This window comes from Mustelus asterias, chromosome 11, assembly GCF_964213995.1.
Source record: "Mustelus asterias chromosome 11, sMusAst1.hap1.1, whole genome shotgun sequence".
Classification (NCBI taxonomy): Eukaryota; Metazoa; Chordata; class Chondrichthyes; order Carcharhiniformes; family Triakidae; genus Mustelus; species Mustelus asterias.
The window spans coordinates 66,577,634-66,599,807 of record NC_135811.1 but is presented as its reverse complement, the minus strand read 5'-3'; the positions used below and the strand labels follow the sequence as shown (position 1 = coordinate 66,599,807).

Sequence of the window (22,174 nt, the reverse complement as noted above, 5' to 3'; positions counted from 1 at the left end):
GTTCCAGCATAATTGTTACTGCAGTTTCCCTCCCTCTGACACAGCATCCCAAAATTACTATGTATGTGTTATTTCCGGCAGGATTTTGGGATGGCGGAGGAGTTTGCAACCAAAGCATTGGAGCTGAAACCCAAGGCATATGAGGCATATTATGCCAGAGCCAGAGCAAAGAGAAGCAGCAGGTAAAGGGGAGAGGAGAAAGTGTTTTGATTATGGGGAAGGATATATGTGGCACTAGATATTGAAAAATATTGGGGTGCTCTTCATGTAGTATTTATTTCTGCTAACCCTGTTTTGCCATTCCTGTGTAGTCAACAGGATTCTCAACTGAACTGCATTATCATTTCTGCACCAAAATAAAGCAGGCCAGATTTGCTGGCTCAGGACATCTCACAGGGTACCCCAGTGGTTAGATATTTTCCTGCAACCTTCAGCTTGAAATCATTATGCACTGTAACTTGCTGTGGGTGCGATCTGACAACAACGACGAGGGCTATGGGACATCGGGGATTTAATTGAACAGCAGACTAAAAGCATAAGATTGAACGAAAAAGAGGAATGGCAGAGAAAGAAATCAGATGAATTAGAATCAAATCAGGTACAGAAAAATAAATGGAAAAAAATGAATAAAGAAGAGACAAACTGTATGAAAAACCAGTTAGAATTTAGCATTTTTAAAATCTCTTTAAGAACAATTCATTAGCCAAAGGAGCGACAGTCCACAATTCTGGTTGTTCCCTTTCTGGACCAAATAGATTAATTCGTTGTCATGAATAATTAGCACTCTGTTAAGAGGATACTTGCACTAATAACTACCAGACTTAACTTTCTGAGGCATGTTTAGAGTGGAAAATCTAGAAAGTAAGTCAAAATAATCGGGAGAGTAAGGATGACATATTGCTGCTGGAACAACTGGTCCAGCAAATTCTAGAAATTCACAATTAGCAACGTATCCATTAATCTGGATTTTCTGGCCAATTTGCACATTAATAATGTCAACCCATCATTAATTTTGTTGTAAAATTCAGCCAATCAAATTTACGGTGTTATAAATATTTGAAAGGATACTCAAAAGTTTGAAGAGTTGATTCAAGACTAAATTAATATTAAGCATTAGCAAATATTTTTCAAAATAATTCATCAATTATTAATCAGAAACGGGGCAAGTCTTTTGAAAGCTGAACAAGCCATTCAGTCCTCAGAATTGAATTAAATGTTGTATCAGATAAGACACACATCTAAAACTGTATTAAAAATCAGAATGAAGTTGCTTCTAAAAATTTTTATAAGGTGCTCTCCTGCAGAGCAGTATAGTTTGGATTTTGCCACCACCCACCTGACCTGATCAATGTCAAACTGCAGTGCTGCTGACGAGAGATGAACAATTCCTTGCTATAAGGGAAGAGATTCCCCTTGGCTACTCTCTTACAATCATCGGGCATTAGTACAGTCAAGGAAGATGCTTGCGAGAATAAGAAACAGGATCATGAGTGGGCCATTTGGCTCTTTGAGCCAACTCTGTTGTCACCCCACCCCAACTCCATTTTCCCACACTATCTCCATCTCCCTTACTCCATTAGGATTGAAGCACTTGTTGACATCCACAGCTCTCTGGGATAGAGAACTCCAGAGATACACAACTTTTGAGTGAAAGAATTTCTCCTCGGTCCTAAATCTCACCTAATGAAGGAGCAGTGCTCCGAAAACTCGTGATACAAAATAAACCTGTTGGACTTTAACCTGGTGTTGTGAGACTTCTTACTGTGCCAACCCCAGTCCAACACCAGCATCTCCACATCATCGGTCCTAAATGGCAAACCCCTATTCTGAGACCGTGACCAGTTCCAGATTCACAAGCCATGGAAAACATTTTCTCAACGTTCACTCCATCAAATCCCTTAAGAATTGTATATGTTTCAATGCGATCACCTCTCATTCTTCTAAACTCCAGGAAATAAATATAGACCTGGTCTATATAAGGATATATTGGCATTGGAGGGAGTGCAGAGAAGGTTCACCAGGTTGATACCGGAGATGAGGGGTTTGGATTATGAGGAGAGGCTGAGGAGATTGGGTTTGTACTCGTTGGAGTTTAGAAGGATGAGGGGGGATCTTATGGAGACTTATAAGATAATGCGGGGGCTGGATAGGGTGGAGGTGGAGAGATTCTTTCCACTTAGTAAGGAAGTTAAAACTAGAGGACACAGCCTCAAAATAAAGGGGGGTCGGTTTAAGACAGAGTTGAGGAGGAACTTCTTCTCCCAGAGGGTGGTGAATCTCTGGAATTCTCTGCCCACTGAGGTGGTGGAGGCTACCTCGCTGAATATGTTTAAAGCGCGGATGGATGGATTCCTGATCGGTAAGGGAATTAAGGGTTATGGGGATCAGGCGGGTAAGTGGTACTGATCCACGTCAGATCAGCCATGATCTTATTGAATGGCGGGGCAGGCTCGAGAGGCTAGATGGCCTACTCCTGCTCCTATTTCTTATGTTCTTACTCAATCCTTCTTGATTGGACAATCCTCTCATCCCAGGAACTCTAGCAAAGAACAAAGAAAATTACAGCACAGGAACAGGCTCTTCAGCCCTCCAAGTCTGCACCGACCATGCTGCCCGACTGAACTAAAACCCCCTACCCTTCCAGGGACCATATCCCTCCATTCCCATCCTATTCATGTATTTTTCAAGATGCCCCTTAAAAGTCACTATCGTATCTGCTTCCACTATCTCCCCCGGCAGCAAGTTCCAGGCACCCACCACCCTCTGTGTAAGAAAACTTGTCTCGCACATCTCCTTTAAACCTTGCCCCTTGCATCTTAAACCTAGGCCCCCTAGTAATTGACTCTTCCACTCTGGGGAAAAAAAGCTTCTGACTATCCACTCTGTCCATGTCCCTCATAACCCTGTCGACAAAAGTGGAAAAAGAAAAAAAAAAATTATTAAATTAATTCAGTAATAACTGTACAATGTGGAGTCTGATTTGAACCCTATATTTTAAATGCTCACTTCCAAGATATATTGATGCAAATCAATCTTGATTGAAATTTGTTTTTTGTGAACAAGCCATGGAATATGAAACTAAAACTCCTTTGGCAGCTATAGTTTTGGCTTAATATAGATGGCCCTCTTGTGGATCTTGTGTTAGTAACTGCGCCACTTTTCAAAACTTCTTCAACACACATCATCTTCATAAAGACTCTCACTGATTTTTTTGTCAGCAATTGCAATGCATTGTGCACTATCTCAAACATTTTTGAGTGAAGACAGTGGCCAGGATTTTCCTCCTATGTTGGCAAAGGCCAATGTCAAATGGGAAAAGCGGAGTGGCAGCTTTCTCCACCGTTTCGTCTGGAACTTTGCAAAAAGAAACTTCAAGTCACAGGTCCCACAACATATCACTGGTGGGATGGCCTCTGATTCTTCTGCCCCAACCCACAGTGACACCCCCACCCCCAGTCCCGTGGCACCCTCTGGCACCAACCCAAGTGCTGCTGATGCATGCATCAAACAGGCATGTCCTGTGCAGTGCCGGGGCATCAAGCGGGGAATGCCGTGATAATGCAGATGATGTGCCGGGGGTGTCCCTCTGCCCCCCCTAGTGCAGTACTCACCTCACCTCCCTGGGAAGTTTGCTCATTGGGTGCATGTCTTTGGAAACCAGTCATGCTTCACGCCGTTCTGCCATCACACTGCCGAGGATGAATTTTTTGATGGGGGTAGGGGAATGATTCTGGTATATGGGCCTTATGATGATATGTAAATCTATTATAATAATGTTCTTGATGTTGAATATCTGGAAATGCAGCCCCATCACTGATAGGGGGGCGTGCAATCGCGTCATGCTTTTATGCCGACATAAAATGTTGGCAGAACCTGCCCAACATGAACAGGCACGGAAAATCCCAGCCTGTATTTCCACACCTTTTCTTCCACCATCCTCGTTATAAGCAAGACTGACCTTTGAGATCCAGCATGGAACGTCAGTTAACTGTATAGTTGGTAAACCTTTGGCATGCCCTTTCTTTACAGATGCATTGTTTGACATTGCTGGTACTGCTTGTACCATGGCCAGTTATCAGCGAGGCAGCTCTTTGCTATCTTGGGCAGGATATTGAACATGAGAGAGAGGGTGATGGCCAAGTCAGAGGTTGACTGCACCTATTCTGCAAATAAATAGATCAAGGTATTCAAAATGCAAAACCTACACTTGGGCCTGTGTGACTCCTTATATGGTGGACGTGAGGAAAGATGATGCAGCATGATTTATTTGCCTCAACAGCTGAAGTTATAGTCAGTCAGAGCCTCAAGCATCGCAGTCACTCGCCTGTTCATCAGGCTCCTGGTAGGATAACTACAAGCACTGTTAGGCAGAACCAAGAAGATCTTATTTAAATGCACACTGGAGCAATCAAGAACGGTTACAAAGATCGATAATGAGGCAACACATTATAATTCCTGAAGGAATGATGCATGTTTTTAACCTAAATAATTGTGACTGAGAACATGAAGGCAGAGCTGGAGCAGGTAAAGTAGGAAACTAGGTTAAAATGAGGCACAGTAGAGTTGCAGTGACAGACATGTATTTAATAATGCTCTGAAAAGATTTATGCCAGTAAGGAACAAAGGCTCATTGCGAAAGATACATCATCCATGGCTAAGTAGGAAGTCATGATGTGGAGATGCCGGCGTTGGACTGGGGTGAACACAGTAAGAGTTTTAACAACACCAGGTTAAAGTCCAACAGGTTTATTTGGTAGCAAATGCCATTAGCTTTCGGAGCGCTTGCTGCAGTAGGAAGTAATAGTGTTAAGTTGAAAGAAAAACTGTTCAATTCTACAAAGATTCGTGATAGGTCAGAAGATTGGACAGCAAAGAATGACTAAAAAGATATAGTGACAGAAAGTAGAGTATGAGAGAAAGATAATTACCAATATAAAGCAAATAGTAAAATTTGCTGCTAGTATTTGAAGAGGAAAAGTGTAACTGAAGCTTAGTGTGGGTCCTCTAAAGAGAGAGTCTGGGGAATTGATATTGGAAACAAAGAAATGGCATGAACAGGTATTTTGTGTCTGTCTTCACTGTGGAGGGTTTGGAAAACTTACTAAAGATACTTGAAAACCTTGAAATTCTTGATGGAGAAAGATTAACTTAATACAATTATCACCATCTCCAGGGAAAGGGAGGAAAAATATTAAACCTAAAGGCTGGCACGTTGCCCAGAACTGGATGACCTGCATCCTAGGGTCTTAAAAGAGGCTGCAGCACAGATAGCAGATGCAATAGTTATAATCTTCCAAAATTCCTCAAATTATTGAAAGGACAGCATAGTGGTTAGCACTGCTGCCTCGCAGTGCCAAGGACCCGGGTTTGATTCTGGCCTTGGGTCACTGTCTGTGTGGAGTTTGCACATTCTCCCTGTGTCTGTGTAGGTTTCCTCCAGGTGCTCCGGCTTCCTCCCACAGTCCAAAGATGTGCGGGTTAGGTGGATTAGCAATGCTAAATTGCCCCTTAGTGTCCAGGGATATGTAGCTATGTAGGGATATGGTGGATTAACCATGGTAAATGTGTGGATATATGAAGATTGGATGAGGGCCTGGGTTAGATGCTATTTTGGAGAGTCGGTGCAGACTTGATGGGTTGAATGGCCTCCTTCTGCACTGTAAATCATTCTATGGCTACAGCAGATTGGAAAATAGCTTACATAACACTTTTATTTAAGAATGAGGGAGGCAGAAAGCAGGAAACTAGAGTTAATTTAGCCTAGCGCCTACGACAGGGAATGTGCCAGAATCCATTATTAAGGAATTAGAAACAGGATACTTAGATAATCGTAGTTTGACCTGGCAGAGCCAACATGGCTTTGTGAAAGGGAAATCATGTTTAACTAATCGGCTAAGAATTTTTTGCCAAAATAACACTCAAGTTGGATAAAGGGAAACTAGCAGATGTGGTGTACTTTGATTTCCAAAAGGCATTTGATATGGTGTCACCTCAAAGGTTACTACACAAAATATGAGTACATTGTGTAGTGGGTAACACATTAGCATGGAGCATTGGGCGGCACAGTGGTTAGCACTGCTGCCTCACAGCGCCAGGGATCGGGGTTCAATTCCGGCCTCAGGTCACTGTCTGTGTGGAGTTTGCACGTTCTCCCAGTGTCTGAGTGGGTTTCCTGTGGGTGCTCCGATTTCCTCCCACAGTCCAAAAATGTGCGGGTTAGGTTGATTGGCCATGCTAAATTGACACTAGTGTCGGGGAATTAGTAGGGTTAATGTATGGGGTTGCGGGAATGGGGCCTGGGTGGGATTGTAATTGGTGCAGACTCGATGGGCCAAATGGCCTCCTTCTGGAATGTAGGGATTTTATGATTCTATAAAGAATTTGTTGGCTAAACAGAAGCAAAACGTTGAGTCATTTTCAGGTTGGCAAGGTGTAACTAGTGGAATGCCACTAGGTGGAGCGGTGCTGGATCCACAACTATTTACAATCTATAATCAATGACCTAGATGATAGACTGAATGTATAGTAGCTAAATTTGCCAATGTCACCAGATAGGTAGGAACGTAAATTGTCAAGAGAAGGTAGATAACTCTCCAGAGAACACTCTAGAAAAATCTGCTAGCCCTTGGCCAATCTTCAGTGGAAAATGGATGAGAAGTTGTGAAATTCTTAAGGCAAGCAGATTCCAAGTTACCACCAAAGCGTCTCCTGTTCCACCGGAGGCCCAAACATCCGAGACCACCACTCAAATATCAAACATGCCTACCGCTCTATCACCCGCCCACACTTTGGCAAATCAGACCACAAAGCTGTGCTCCTGCTCCCAGCTTACAAGCAAAAACTGAAGCAGGAGAATCCATCAAAGAGAGTCGTGCAGTGTTGATCTGAGGAATCGGATGTTCTCCTACGGGGCTGCTTGGAGTCAGTGGACTGGTCAGTATTTAAAAACTCTGCGACCAGCCTGAACAGGTACGCCACTACAGTAACTGGCTTCATTAGTAAGTTACTGTGTGCCAAAGAAGCAAATCCATGTGTTCCCCAAAACCATGGATGAACAGGGATATCCACTGCTTGCTGAAGTCCAGGTCTGAGGCGTTCAAGTCAGGCGACCCTGGCCAATACAAGAAAGCCAGATACGATCTAAGGAGATCCATCAAAGATGCCAAAAGACAGTACCGGACCAAGCTAGAGTCCCAGGCTAGCCACACCGACCCCCGCCGACTATGGCAAGGTCTGCAAGACATAACAGGTTACAAGATGAAGGCATGTAAAATTGCCGACTCCAATACACCCCTCCCCGATGAGCTCAATGCATTCTACGCCCGTTTTGAGCAAGGGGTCAGCGAGAGCATGCCCTCCACCCTGGAAGCCCTGGATGAACCTGTATCTGGGGTCACCATTGCAGATGTCAGAGCAGCTTTCTTGAAGGTCAACCCACGGAAAGCAACTGGTCCGGACGGGGTACCTGGACGTGCACTCAGATCCTGCGTGGATCAGCTGGCTGGGGTATTCACAGACATCTTCAGCCTCTCTTTACAACAGTCTGAGGTCCCTATCTGCTTCAAGAAGATGACCATCATCCCAGTACCTAAGAAAAACCAAGCAGCGTGCCTTAATGACTATCGGCCGGTGGCTCTGACATCCATCATTATGAAGCACTTCGAAAGGTTAGTCATGGCACAAATCAATTCCAGCCTCCCGGACTACCTGGATCCACTATAGTTTGCCTACCACCGCAACAGGTTCACAGCAGACGCCATTTCCCTGGCCTGCACTCAACCCTGGAATACCTGGATAACAAGGACATCTATGTCAGACTCCTATTTATTGACTACAGCTCAGCCTTCAACACTATTATTCCCATGAAACTCATCTCCAAACTCCGTGGCCTGGACCTCGGCACCTCCTTCTGAGACTAGATCCTGAACTTCCTAACTCACAGACCACAATTAGTAAGGATAGGCAACAACACTACCTCCACGATCATCCTCAACACCGGTGCCCCACAAGGCTGTGTTCTCAGCCCCCTACTATACTCCTTATACACCTATGACTGTGTGGCCAAATTCCCCTCCAATTCGATTTTCAAGTTTGCTGACGACACCACCATGATGGGTCGGATCTCAAACAATGATGAGACAGAGTACAGGAATGAGATAGAGAATCTGGTGAACTGGTGCAGCAACAATAATCTCTCCCTCAATGTCAACAAAACAAAGGAGACTGTTATTGACTTCAGGAAGCATAAAGGAGAACATGCCCCTTCTGCATCAATGGGGACGAAGTAGAAAGGGTCAAGAGCTTCATGTTTTTAGGTGTCCAGATCACCAACAACCTGTCCTGGTTCCCCCCCCGCCCATGCCGACACTATAGTTAAGAAAGCCCACCAGCGCCTCTACTTTCTCAGAAGATGAAGGAAATTTGGCATGTCAGCTACGACTCTCTCCAACTTTTACAGATGCACCATATAAAGCATTCTTTCTGGTTGCATCACAGCTTGGTATGGCTCCTGCTCTGCCCAATACCGCAAGGAATTACAAAAAGTCGTGAATGTACCCAATCCATCACACAAACCAGCCTCCCATTCATTGACTCTGTCTACACTTCCCGCTGCCTCGGCAAGCAGCCAGCATAATGAAAGACCCCACGCATCCTGGACATTCTCTCTTCCACCTTCTTCCTTCGGGAAAAAGATACAAAAGTCTGAGGTCGCGTACCAACCGACTCCAGAACAGCTTCTTCCCTGCTGCTGTCAGACTTTTGAATGGACTTACCTTGCATTAAGTTGATCTTTCTCTACACCCTAGCTATGACTGTAACACTACATTCTGCACTCCCTCGTTTCCTTCTCTATGAATGGTATGTTTTGTCTGTATAGTGAAACAATACTTTTCACTGTATACATGTGACAAATAAATAAATCCAGTGCACTGTTGTCCTTGAAACGTAAAAGGAAATTTATATGGGCGCTGTTGTTTAAAGGGAAGGACCAAAATCTATACTGATATATAGAATGATAAAATATTTTGTCTGTGGGGCTTGCCTCTCTGTCTTGGGATTGGTTGCTACTGTTGGTGCTGTTAGTGGGGTCATTCTATTTAGTTCACTATAGTCTCCAACAGCCGTCCGGTTTTCTAACACACTATGCCCCTATCCTAAATTCTAATGGCTCCGTCTTGGATCCCTCCTGTAAATGTCCAGTGAATCCACTTAACATAAAATGTTATCTTTGTGTGCCATGATGCACCAAATTCTGTGGATGTATTCCCGGTTCCATAAGAATTCATCAGGGTAGCCCGCTATCTTGCGGTTCACTACGGGTCTTCGTTGCATCTCGTAATGAAATTGGTGCTCTCAGACCTATGTTCACCTGAGGATATAGGGAGAAGGGGCTCTCAGTTTCCTCCATTGGAGTTAGTGGAGCTTGTTGCAGCGGTCCCTTTACTGGCATGGTCCGCTATCCCTCCTCTGGTCCTTGTCCGTGTGGATGCTGGTGGGGTGCTTAGGTCTTTTGCTAGGAACACCTTGCACCCTTGTTTGCCTTAGCCCTATCTTTTTCCTGAACCTCTTTCTCCCAAGCTCAGGCCATTCTCCTTAAAACCCATGCCTCTGTGTGGATATTATCTGCCAGGTTGAAATTCTCGCAGGCCTTTCTACCTCCTCCAGTGTGGCACGTGTTATTAAAATTCTGGTCCAATTTGTGAGATTTTATCCCTCTACCTTTGCTCTGTTATAACACCAAAGACTCCAGTAAAGCGAGTCCACAGGCAACTAGCGAACGCTATTGTGAGTCCCCCTTTCTTTTGCCTGCATTTGTTTAAACCCTTCACCGGATCCCCTCGGTTGTAGCCGACTGCTGCTAAAATTGCTGCTTTCGTGTTCTGCAGCTATCCTTCCCCTATGTTGTGGGGATCGGGTCAGGCAGAACGGACCGCGGGGATCGGCCACATTAATGTTAGTTTTATTTCCTCCTTATCTTTGAGCCAGTGTAAACTCTTTGCTGGCAGGTATTCTCAAAGAATATATGGGGTCAGCAGAGGATGCAAATGTAGGGACCTTTTTCATCATCTCTGTTAATTGTGCTACTGTGAACGGGGTTATGGATGCGATTGGGTTTTCATCATTTTGGCCATCCTGGCAACTTGTCAGAGGATTCATCAGGACAGAGAGGGCTGTGATTCCCTCGGGAAGGGAGGTGGGGTCCCCAGTCATCACTGCGCTCAGCGTACCTGCAAGCCTGTTCCAGTCTACCCCATAATCGTTTCCCCTTATCATAGAAATCATAGAATCATAGAAACCCTACAGTGCAGAAGGAGGCCATTCGGCCCATCGAGTCTGCACCGACCACAATCCCACCCAGGCCTTACCCCCACATATTTACCCACTAATCCCTCTAACCTACGCATCTCAGGACTCTAAGGGGCAATTTTTAACCTGGCCAATCAACCTAACCCGCACATCTCCCTTCTGACTCGATCGTTCCAAATGCGCATCTCATTCCTTTCAGTGCTGAATGCTGGGACTTTAATTTATCAATCTCAAACTGGCATTTAGAATGGTCCACAGTGTATTTTCTTTGCCTGCTCGGTGCGGGACTTGGAGCGTGACGTGTAAATTAATGCATTTTTCTGATAACGCAGCTGCAACTTTTTGGGTTTATCATGGTCATTGATCACAATGCTGTGCCTTTTGGTAAGCCTTTTCACACTGGATCTGGAACAGATCCAAGCATCATAAATTTGCGTGGTTCCTCTGCTCCTGATCTATCGCTTGGCCTCTATCCTCATTCACCCAATTGAATCCTGGCCTTCACATGGGGCAGCTGCTCTCTTAATTCAGGCTCAGGCTGGATGTTTGGGAATGCAAGGCTGGTGGGTTTGACTTTGGGGAAACTTCGGGTCACTTCTGATCAAAATCCACCCAGGGACGCCAAATGTTGCCTGTGAAATATTCTGTATAGACACTTCAGCTAGTTTATTACTCAAAAATCATGTTTGCTCAGGTGCTCTTACTTTGAGACAAAGGAGTGTGATTCAAACTTAGTTTTATTAAAATGCTTGCAAATTAAAGAAACAATTCTTACACAAAAATTAATATTTCCCCAAACTAGGCTGACTGCCTGGAAGCACATATACTACCCACTGGCTGTTGGATTCAATTCACTGAGCTTGTGTCGACGGATGAACTCAGAGTCGTCTTAGTACGAAAGTGGATGTTGCACAACCTCTTCCATCTTGACAGGTTGCAGGTCGCAGTAGGCTGGTCGAGTCTTCACTGGTGGTCATCTCCACATGTCCATTTTTATTCCCTCCCCAAGCCCTTTCGGAATGTTCTCTAGCTTTCAGCCAATGGGGTCACAGGGCAAGTGCCACGACGTTCGGCCAGGTCATCCTGGGTGCACATATTCCCTTTTAAGATGTGGTTCCAGGGAGTCTGGCTGAAGCTTGCGAATGCACCACATTCTCCACATACAAAAATTGAATGGCCCTTAATTATGACAGCATTCGCACACTGCATCAGCTGTTAATCTTTCTTATTCTGTTCCAACAGTTCAATTTGAATGTGCTTCACTTATTTCCAGAAAGTGAGATATCTCCCAGTGGTCTTGCTGTTTGTTTATCAGTTTGATTTTCATTATTTGCAGGCTTTGGGTTTCTTTTCACTATTGAGTGACCCCAAATGTCCTGCCTTTCAGGTCTTACCCAGGGGCCAACAAGTCCATCAGAATCTATACAGGGAAGTCATTCTGATCTAATGCCAAAGATTCTGTTTCATGGGGCAAGTTTTACAAGTGCTGACCTAGGAAAACTGAGATTCTAGCAATGAGAAATGACAAAAGTCCTAGACTTCCAGAAGCACTCAACTCTGAATGCTTAGAATGACAACTGCAGCTATATTGTCTGCTGGTCCAATGATTCATTTCAAATCTATCTTTGTGTCTTTATGTGCTGCTGGTTGAGGCACTCGCCCTGAGCTGTCTGAGAGTCTTGATGTTCTTTCCACCTCATCATCCTTTGGTTCTGTCCTGTGATACTCCAGTTTGTACAAGATCACCGGAGATATACCATGGGTTTTCAATTTAATACCAGCTGAAGTTGGAACCTTTGTTTTCGAGTCAATTTTTCAACATTTTTCTTAAGGTGATTACTAGCCTTAGAGCTGAGGTGAAAATTGATGAATTACTTTGATTCTATCTAGATCTACCAGGTAATGTATAATGTGTGGTTAGTTAAGTTTTTCCTTTCTTCCAGGCAATGCTCATGTATCACTAATGTCAGAAAGTCAATGCTATCCATCACCCACTACATTTCTTTTCTTGAAAAGAACTATGATTGTTGCCCTTTGTGCCTTCTTCAATGTGGAAAATAGTTTGTTTCCTTCAGAAACAAAGCTTTAAAGAAATCTATTACCAAGCCATGGTTTGCAGTTTTCATAATGGAGTATCTCCCCCTTAGTGACTCCCTTGCTGGGTAAGATCCACCTGGAAAAGCTAGGGCTTGCTTTACTCAGTATGTGGGAGGCTGATTTTCTCTCTTTAAAAATCTGCAAGGGAACTAACTGAAAGTAGTCATGAGCACTTTGACCTGACAGCTCAGGATAATGATTATTTCACCAGTACGGTGCTTCTAGAACTCATCTACTTTTAAGCTGCTTTGACAGGAAGTGAGGTTAAGACAGAAGATCAGCCGTTATCGTATTGAATGATGAGTCAGGTCCAATATCTTCTGCTTCTGCTCCTGTTTCTTATGTTCTTATTTTCTATCTGTGTTGTCTGGTCATAGATTGAAATTCTTTCACCTTTCATACTTGTTATAGAGAATCCATGGAAAAAAGAAAAAAATATATATTTGCATAGAGCTTTTCACAATCACTGGTCATCTCAAAAGTACTAATTAAATATTTTTGAAGTGTAGTCAAGGCTATAGTGTAAGAAATGTGACAGCCAATTTATGCACAGCAAGGTCCACAATACAGCAAGATGATAATGATCAAATAATCAGTTTTGTTATTGAGGGATAGGTATTGGCCAGGATGCCGAGGACTGCTCCTCTGCTCTTGTTCGAAATGGTGCCATGGGATCTTTTATATTGACTTGAGGGGGCAGACCAGAGCTCAGTTTAAGGTATCATCTGAAAGATGAAGGTGGGGGCTGGGAGGGGGGGTGGAGGTGCAGATCAGGCCTTGATTTGATGTATTAGCTGAAAGTGCAGCACTCCCTCCGTAGTTGCGCACACGCACGCACACACACACTCAAAAAGTCAGGAAGGGAGCTACCAACATTCCCATTGGCTGCCCCACAACCATTTAACACAGAACAGTGTTAATTGCTTGGAGGTGACTACCATCCCTCTGAGGAACTTCCACCTTAAAGATCAGTTTGGTACTCCTAACATCATCGGGAGTGGCCAATTAAGGGCCTCACCAGGCCGAAGGGTGGGCAGGCCTAATCTGAGAGTGCTACCAACTGAGCTATAGCTGTAATAGTAAATATTGACAGTACTAAAACAGAACCATGTCCATGCCATGCCTTGAGCAAGCAGTAGTGGAATAATATTCTATCCATAGTGCCACCACTATGGATAGTCAGTTTCCAACAGGGAAGGACAGCTGTTGAATTGGAATTATAATGTATTATCCAATCCAGGTTTGTATTCAACACCTGCGCATTCTGATTATCAGAAATGAAAGGGTGTAACTGCAGGAACTGAACAGTAGTAAATAGTCTGTGAAAATAGTTTGCAGCAATACTTTGAACTATTCTGAATAGCATGTGTCCTGAATAATTGCAGTGCATCTGAGGCTCACTTGCCCCTGATTCAAAGGTTTGTGGGTTTGAGTCTCATTTCATAGCCTTATACCTATAGTCATGGTGGTGCTGTACTGTTAGAAGTGCTGCCCAATCAGATGAGATGATGAATTGAGGCCCTCTCAGGTGAATGTGAAAGGCCCCATGACAGTATTCAAAAAGGAACAGGGGAGTTGTGCCCTAGCTCAATCCCACAATCAGCATCGTTAAAAATAAAATATCAGGTTAGTTAGCTCATTGCTGTTTGTGGGACCTTGTATGCAAATGGACTATCTCATTTCCCTAAATAATATTGTGATTACTCTTTAAAGATACTGAATTGTTGGGTGTGAAGCACTCTAGGGTGCTCTGAGAATGTGTAAAGCAACAAATACATTCAATTTCTTTTTTGCAGATAGGAACACAGATGTAGCAATGAGGCTGTGAGAAGACTGGGGGCAGAGTAGCATAAGGTTAGCCCAGAAATATAAGGATGAAGGGAATCCCTTAAAAGTATGACAGATGAAAGGAGTTCCCCTGGAAAGTGGGTAAATAGATGAGTTGTTTGGGAAACTGAATCATAGAGGTATACAGCACAGAAAAAGGCCATTCAGCCCAAGACATCTGCACCGGTCAAAGAAAAACCACCTAACTATTCTATTCTCATTTTTCAGCACTCGCCCATAGCCTTGTGCTTTTCGACATACTGGGTGTGTTACTATTTGTCATTTGTGGAGGAATTTTGAAGGCAGATTTAAATTGTTAGATAATGCCTTTAAAGTAAGAGCATATTTATGTTATACACTTTTTTTCTTTCATACAGGCAGTTTCCAGCTGCTCTGGAAGATTTGCATGAAGCTGTGAAGCTTTGCCCAAATAACCGTGAGATTCAGCGTTTATTGATTCGAGTTGAAGAGGAGTTCAGGCAGATGCAGTATGCACAACAGCAGCAACAGCAGCAGACTCAGCGAGAAGACCTAGGCTCTATGCATGAATTATATGACGAGGAATATTTGGAGCGAGAGTTGGACAATGTTTCTGTTGGCTTACAGACAGAATCGAGACCTAGCCAAGGGCTGCCTGTTATCCAGAGTCCACCTTCTTCCCCTGCACACCGTGAGCCCAGCTACAGATCCAGCTCGCCTCTCAACTCCCACCAGGTCTTTGACTACAGACCAAACCCTTCAGTCTCCTCTCCAACTCGGCAGGGGCAGGGGTACCAGTCCACATCACCATCTCTTTCTCCTACTCACCAGAATTCTCATTATCGGCCTAGTCCTCCACCTACCTCCCCTGCTCATCAGGGGTCCTCATATCGCTTTAGCCCACCCCCAGTGGGTGGGCAAGGCAAAGAATATCAATCCAGTCCCCCTCCTTCACCATTGCGTAGAGCCCCACAGTACAGAGCCAGTCCTCCTGCAGATAGTATGAGTGTATATAGACCTCAGTCTGGCTCGCCAGTTCGCTATCAACAAGAGCCCACCATAGGTCAGCTTCCTGGAAGGCCAAAGTCTCCTTTGTCCAAAATGGCCCAAAGACCTTATCAGTTATCTCAACCTCCATCAGGTTTACCCCAACAAGGGCTTAGATTACAACCAGCCAAGGCCCAAATTGTACGCACTAATCAGCCGAGCTCTGCAGTACATTCTAGTGCTGTTATACTTGGTGGAGCCTATAATCAGGGGCCCCACTCCATGAGCACTAAACATCAGTCAGCTTCAGTTGATATGGCTCCTACTCAAAGCCGCCTGGTTTACCAGCCTGTAATGGGTGGAGTGGTGGCAGACAGCAGACCTGTGCAGCATGTACAAGCCAGTTTAAGTGCCGGTGCAATAAGCAATGTTTGCCAGCATCCAGGAACTGTGATGACTAAAGAGGATCACAGCCAAAGACCCTCTTCTGCCTTCCGAGGAGGGATGAGGTATGGCCAAACTCCTCAGATTGGTCGCAGTCAGTCTGCTTCGTATTATCCTGTTTCCCACTCCAAGCATGAATTAGAGAGGTCCTCTGTACCGTCCAGCCAGATTGCATCTCCAGATGTATCTCATATGATCAGGAGGGCACTCACTGTGAATCCTCCAGAAATTAAACCTCACCCACCAACGCCTCGACCACTGCTTCATTCTCAAAGCACTGGCCTTCGTTTCTCCCCCTCTAACAATAGCCTTTCCTCTAGCTCCAATGTTGTGTCCTCATTCCGCCCTTCTGCCTCCATCCAACAAATGGAGATTCCACTAAAGCCCTCTTATGAAAGTCGATCTTGTGAAGAACAGTCCCCCATCTCTCCAACACAGGGTTACCCAGGAGATTCTGGTCGGTCCAGGACCACACCTTTCATGGGGATAATAGATAAAACAGCACGGACACAGCAGTACACCCACATGCACCAGCAGAGCCGGACGTGGGCTGTGTCCTCTGTTGACACTGTCATCACCAGCCCCACCTCCTCTGGAGGAATGTCCCCCCAGTCTGGCTCCTACAGTCCACCCCCAGTCAGTAATATTGCTTTCTTCAATAAGACTAACAATGCCCAAAACGGTCACCTAATAGAGGATGACATGTGTGTCTCCCATGGGAAGCTGACCAATGGATCCCGGGCAGAGATTTTGGAGAGGGTTAGTCAGGCTCCCTCATACCCGGATGTGAAGGTGGCTAGAACATTGCCTGTTGCCCAGGCATACCAGGACAGCATATATCGGCAGCTTTCCAGAGACTCGCGACAAGGGCCAACGTCACCTTTAAAACCAAAGAGACCATTCGTAGAGTCAAATGTATAAAGGGAATTCTCTAGATTCTAAATCCCATGTTGTGAGCAGGTTTGCAATTAAACTCCTTGCTCATGTAGCCGCACAGTGCACTGTACAATGAAGCTGCTTCCACTTACATATGAAATAAGCCAGAAAGAAAATAGTGGGTTCAGTTCCATTCCGTTGCTTAATTATGATTAGTTTCTAACTTTTCTAACTGGTGTAAAAAAAAATTAAATGTCGGGGGGGCGGGGGGAAGTTGATATGAATATCAAAGTATGAATGCTTCAGTGACGAATGTTTAGACTAATGCATTATCAGGTCAGTTCACGTTTTTACTTTACATAAGGTAGGTTAACGTACTTATGGGTAATTTTATTTAGGCTTTTTAAAGAAGTCTGACGCATAAGTTACAATAAGGTGCAGACAATGACATTTATTTTCAAAGACACTGCTGTGATTTGTACAGCTTGTAATCAGTTTACTATGATTTATACGTAATGGGTGCATTACACAGCACTGTCGGTACATTTCCAGAACCTCAGATACCAATCTGCATTTAACCTTGAGATCAGTTCTCTGCACTAGCATGGGTCAGGACTAACTTACCTTCAGAGATAAACCGTGAGTGTTTGCTTAAGCTGCAAGGTTATTCTGTTTAATACTGTAAATGTTGTATGAAGTTTTGCTCTCTACGGACCTGTAGTTAATAATATTTAAGAGTATTTTAAGTTAAGTCAACTTGTATCAGGTAATTTTTAAAAAACTTATTTTAAACCAGGTGCAACTATTGTTGAATTGATGAATAGAAGGGGACATTCCCAAAGCAAGGAATATGGGAGCTGAGTTTCCACTGGCATTCTCACACTCCTTCGTCCTATCTTTGACGGAAGAGCCACGGAAATCCCAGGAAAAGAGGACGGGCACCATTTTTTTGGGGTTCTGAGGGCTGTCTCCTGGATGAGTGGGAGAATGCTCCCAGGATGCTTTCCATGTTTTTACTGGCTAGTTTCTCCATCTCTTGCATTGACTGCAGTGTTCTGTCCCATCTCTCTTGAAAAGAAAACCAGTCATTCTTATTGAAATTTGTTTGTTTTAGCATCAGCACTGGAACACTTTCACAATTCACACCCCATTTCTGTCCTACAGCAGCTGCAAACATAATTGCCTTAAAATTTCTAATATAAAATAATTGTAAAGAAAAGTTGCAAACAAAATTTGTGAAATGTTTGGTCGACCCTGGCGATTCATATTCCCAATATCCTAAAATGTTAAAAGTGGAATTTTGTTAACACACTGATCATTTTGAAATGTGCATCCTGAAAGGAATGAGTAAGCACACACACCTGTTAACAGGACTGTTGTCTTTGTAATCTGTGTTACTTTAAAGTGTTATTGAATATGTGTAGTGGTAATCCTCAATCAGATTTGATTGCACTGACCAAAAAGCTGCAAATTCACATTCTAAATCTCCTTTTCCTCCACTGCCTTTGTTTCAGCAATGCCACTTTCCTGGATCCCAACCTAGAAATTCCATTTGCACTATCATTTTAGGATAGAATGAACAGCCCAAGCAGAACAAGTCCTGTTTTGGTCCATTGCTCTTCCAATCTAAAAAGACCATAAAGATTGAATAGTGTATTTTTGTCTTAAATATGGATTGATACAAAATATTGTACATGCACTTGAATTAAGATGGATCCCAATTAACATCCTGAAATTTGTTTTCAACTTTATCCTGCATAATATTTTCACTTACCTCCTTCCCCACCTCTTGTTTTTTATATTCTAAGCAGAGGGCAGACTCCAGATATCCTGATTTGAAAACTGAACCACAGTTGCTGTGGAATGAACTGGTATGAAGTTCATGCCTTGGCTTACTTGCTTCTCCAGATCTTGCCTGGTTGGGAAGCGTTTGTCTTCTGTTTGCCACTACCCCTCTCCACCTATTCAATGCCAGGAATTCACTCCACCAATATTGTTTTGCGGTGCATCATCATCTCTCCTTTATTCGCTGTATTTTAATCCCATTTTTGTCACTCATGCCTTTCATTCACTTTCTTCCGTTTCTCAGTTTATTTTTCTGTATGAATTGACCCATCACCTGACTTCATTTGTGAGACAGTTTGATTTTTACCCTTCTCAGTTGTATCTATTTCACTTCCATATTTGGAAATGTCCCCCAAATGCACTCCAGATAAACAAAGTTATATGAAGTCATCCTTAAAATACACACAGGCAAAAAAAACTTAATCACAATGTGCAGTTCCTTAATTACGCCAACACATTATTTCACGGAATTATTACACAGAAAGTTTGTCATCTGTATTTCCTGTATATGAGTGCACTTTATCGTTAACCTTTATATACTGGAATGATAATCGTGACTAGTGTTCTCATTAGGAGATAAACAGTTGTGACCCTTGGTGTAAGTCCCAGAAAAAAAAGCAAAATGCTAAATTTGTAGCACAAATGTTTTGCTGTAAATAAATGTCACAGTGTTAGGCACTAATTCAGTAACCCGCAAACGCTCTTCCTTGGAAACTCCCAACAGCGCACAACTTAACTCTCTCACTTTCACCTTGTATATATTGTGCATAAAATAGAAGTGGTACACATTACCTGAAATACATACAAAAATTGGTCTTCTGCCACGTACCTATGATATTTTTGTAGTACAGTATTCAGAAGTAGAAAACCACCATTACATTGATGAGAGAGGGTTTGTAATGCTGATGACACACTGTTATTTATGAATCTAGATTAGAACAGCACAATTAAACATTAAGTATTTGGATTTGCAGTCTGCAAATTCTATCACTCTGGGCAAAAGAAACTTGATTTGCAAAAGTTAGTGAGGAGAGATGAGAAGATTAGACCTTCCAAAACTGTCAGGGAGATGGATGCTACAGATGGGTAGTTTCCATGAATCACATGGTGCCTGGCATTAGCATCTACATAAACCAATCCACATGAAGTGTAGAAACAAACAATTAACAGCACCACAGAAAGCCATATGCAAAATTATCAGTGTCGCAATGCATAAAGAAACAACATGGAAAAATGGCACTATCATTTTCTTAACTCTGATCTTGCAAAATGCATAATTAACTGCAAAGTTTGGTTTATATTCTGAATAAATCCTGATCACACTAATTTGGCTTGATCTGAATTTCAAAACCTCTTTAGGGCCCATTAAAAGATTGTCCAACAAACTAACTGAAATTTGGAGTTAAGTTGTGTTGGTTGAATGTTTCCTCTAGCCTGCAGCTTTTAAAATCACAGGAGCTTGCTAACTCACCAGTGTCACTGCAACTCCCTCGTCTTTTGCCCATATCTCTAGCTAGCTGTAAACAGACCAGTTAAGATGTAGCCTAATTCTAGTTATTAAAGTGCAGATTTGCATACGTCTGGCGGGGTTTTGCAGTTTGTGCGGAATAAATAGTTGGTACTTTTGTTGGTCCAGCTGTTTCAGTAATAGTCCAATTACGTAACTTGTGGTGAGTGAGCGATGCACTCCTATTGCCAGCAGAGAGCCGTGGGAATTTCTCCTCCACAAGGTAACTGAAGGAACGTTTTATAAGCAAAATGTGTTTCAATTTAACGTTCTGGCCTACTTACAGAACTCTGAACTGTTGTTATGTGATGCTATAATTTACTCTTAATTTTAATTTATGTGCTTAACATTAAAGTTACTGACCACTCCTGTTGTAAACAGAAACACTCGCCCTCAGCGACAGTATTTTCATAATATACCATTTATCCTTCCAATTTCTCCAGTGATGTTGTGAAATACCCTCTTTAACTGAAATGAATTATGGGGCATCAATGCTTTAACTTCTTGGTTTTTAAGATGCAAGTACATTCAAATTAAATTCAGTATACATACTACGCAATTACTGGCTTTTAAAGAGAAAAAGAATCTAATCCATATTAAACAAAGTGCAGAAACCCTTACCTTAGCACAAGGATAAGGAAGGAAGGGGTGTAAAATCAAATCTATATAGATCAACAATAGGTGTCCTAAAATATGTCAATGAATCACCATGGAGAAACTGGTTAAACCTTGTAATATGCAGTGTTGGAGAGCTACTTAAAACATTCAGGAATTTACTATTTTAAAAAGTGCCATGATTTGAAAATGCAATTTAGTAAGTACATATCTACAGATATCTTACTGATCATCTGTTGCTTCTCTCTCTTTCTCTCTCATGATTCCAAAGTTTAGTATTTGATATCTGAACTGGCTTATTTTCCATATTCATTGTAGAGTTAAGGGAGGAAATTAAAATATTGGGGCAAGGTGCAATACATAGTTCATGGACATCAATTGGCCTACCTTCACCAGAATTAACACATTAAAAATAGCCCTGTGAGGTTTCAGAACATTGTTTGTTGAAATGTACATTTCATTCTGATTTCAAATATTGTCATGTATGTTTGCAGTTAAGATTATCAAACTTAATCATAACACTCTGAGTAGATAGCACACTTGAGACCTAAAACAGCCTAGTCCTTTCATCTATTTGGATTTATCCAAAACAGAGTACAATATATAGCAGGAATTAATCTTCCTTCATAATGAGGAGTGCAATGTTATTTTTTGTTGAGTAAATAGATACAGAATCAGCTGCGGCAGGGATGCAATGTAGGTACTTCTTTCTCCCCTTGAAAATGATAGAACAGAATACTAAACATTTGAATGTAATTGCAGAAAATTATATTTTACCATGTGTCATTTCTGTGTGGATCCATGGATTCCTTTTTTTTCTGTACTGTTAATAATGCACCAAGAAGGCATCTGTACACAGTGAGACACCAGCTGAGGAACTGTATAAAAATCTTTGGTTATCTCTCATGTCTCTGTCTCTCTATCCATCTCTCTCTCTCTCTTTCCCTCTCTTTTGATGTAAAGAATTTTCTCTGTATATTATAAGCTGCATGTTTTGTTCCAGTTACTGATTAATAATTACAAAAAAGTTGTGATATTGTATCCAGGTCGCCCTGGGCTGCGGCCCTTTCCATATTTTGGATGGAGATTTCTCTTTGCTGTATTGCTTGCTGAGCAGAGTAATATTGTCTGTACATGTGGGCTGTGAGTTAGTGCAAAAACAAAACAAAAAAATTAAAACAAATGCTTCTGTTTTTATTTTTCATTTACAGATTGTGATCTGTACAATTTACTGTATGAAAATACTGTACCTATTTATAAATGGTTAACACTTCAAATTAAATGAAACACAACTGCCTAACTTTCATTCATGCCTTTTTTTGAAATGTATAAAAAGAGGTATAAATTATCCATAATCTCATCAGACATGAAAGATATGTTGAGGCAGTGAGCAAATTTTACACAATAGGTGAGATGGACATAAATGTAAGTATTAGCAACTGCCATGCCTTCATTCTTAATAGAGAATGCTCATTTTATTCACTTGTGGAACAAGGGCGTCACTGGCTGACCAGCACTTGTTGCCCATCCCTAGTTGCTCTTGAACTGAGTGACTTACTCGGCCATTTCAGAGGGCAGTTGAGAGTCAACCACATTTTCCGCTGGGACAACTCATTTCTAGGAGTCTTTGTTCTCTGAAGCGATTGTCATATAATCTTGCCTCAAAGCAGCGTGCAGCTCAGACCAGTC

At 42.6% G+C, this 22,174-nt stretch overlaps 1 protein-coding gene across 3 annotated transcripts in view; it reads left to right on the top strand.

Annotated features, from left to right (window-relative positions):
* The window catches only part of LOC144500569 (protein TANC2-like), a 1,073,639-nt gene extending 1,051,855 nt beyond the window's left edge, over positions 1 to 21,784 (top strand). For all 3 annotated transcript variants that reach the window (XM_078223699.1, XM_078223697.1, XM_078223698.1), the window contains 2 exons: positions 82 to 182; positions 14,610 to 21,784. In XM_078223699.1, coding sequence (XP_078079825.1) covers positions 82 to 182; positions 14,610 to 16,563 — 2,055 coding nt within the window. In that variant the 3' untranslated portion in view covers positions 16,564 to 21,784. The remainder of the gene's footprint in view (positions 1 to 81; positions 183 to 14,609) is intronic.
* Positions 21,785 to 22,174: the final 390 nt, after the last annotated feature.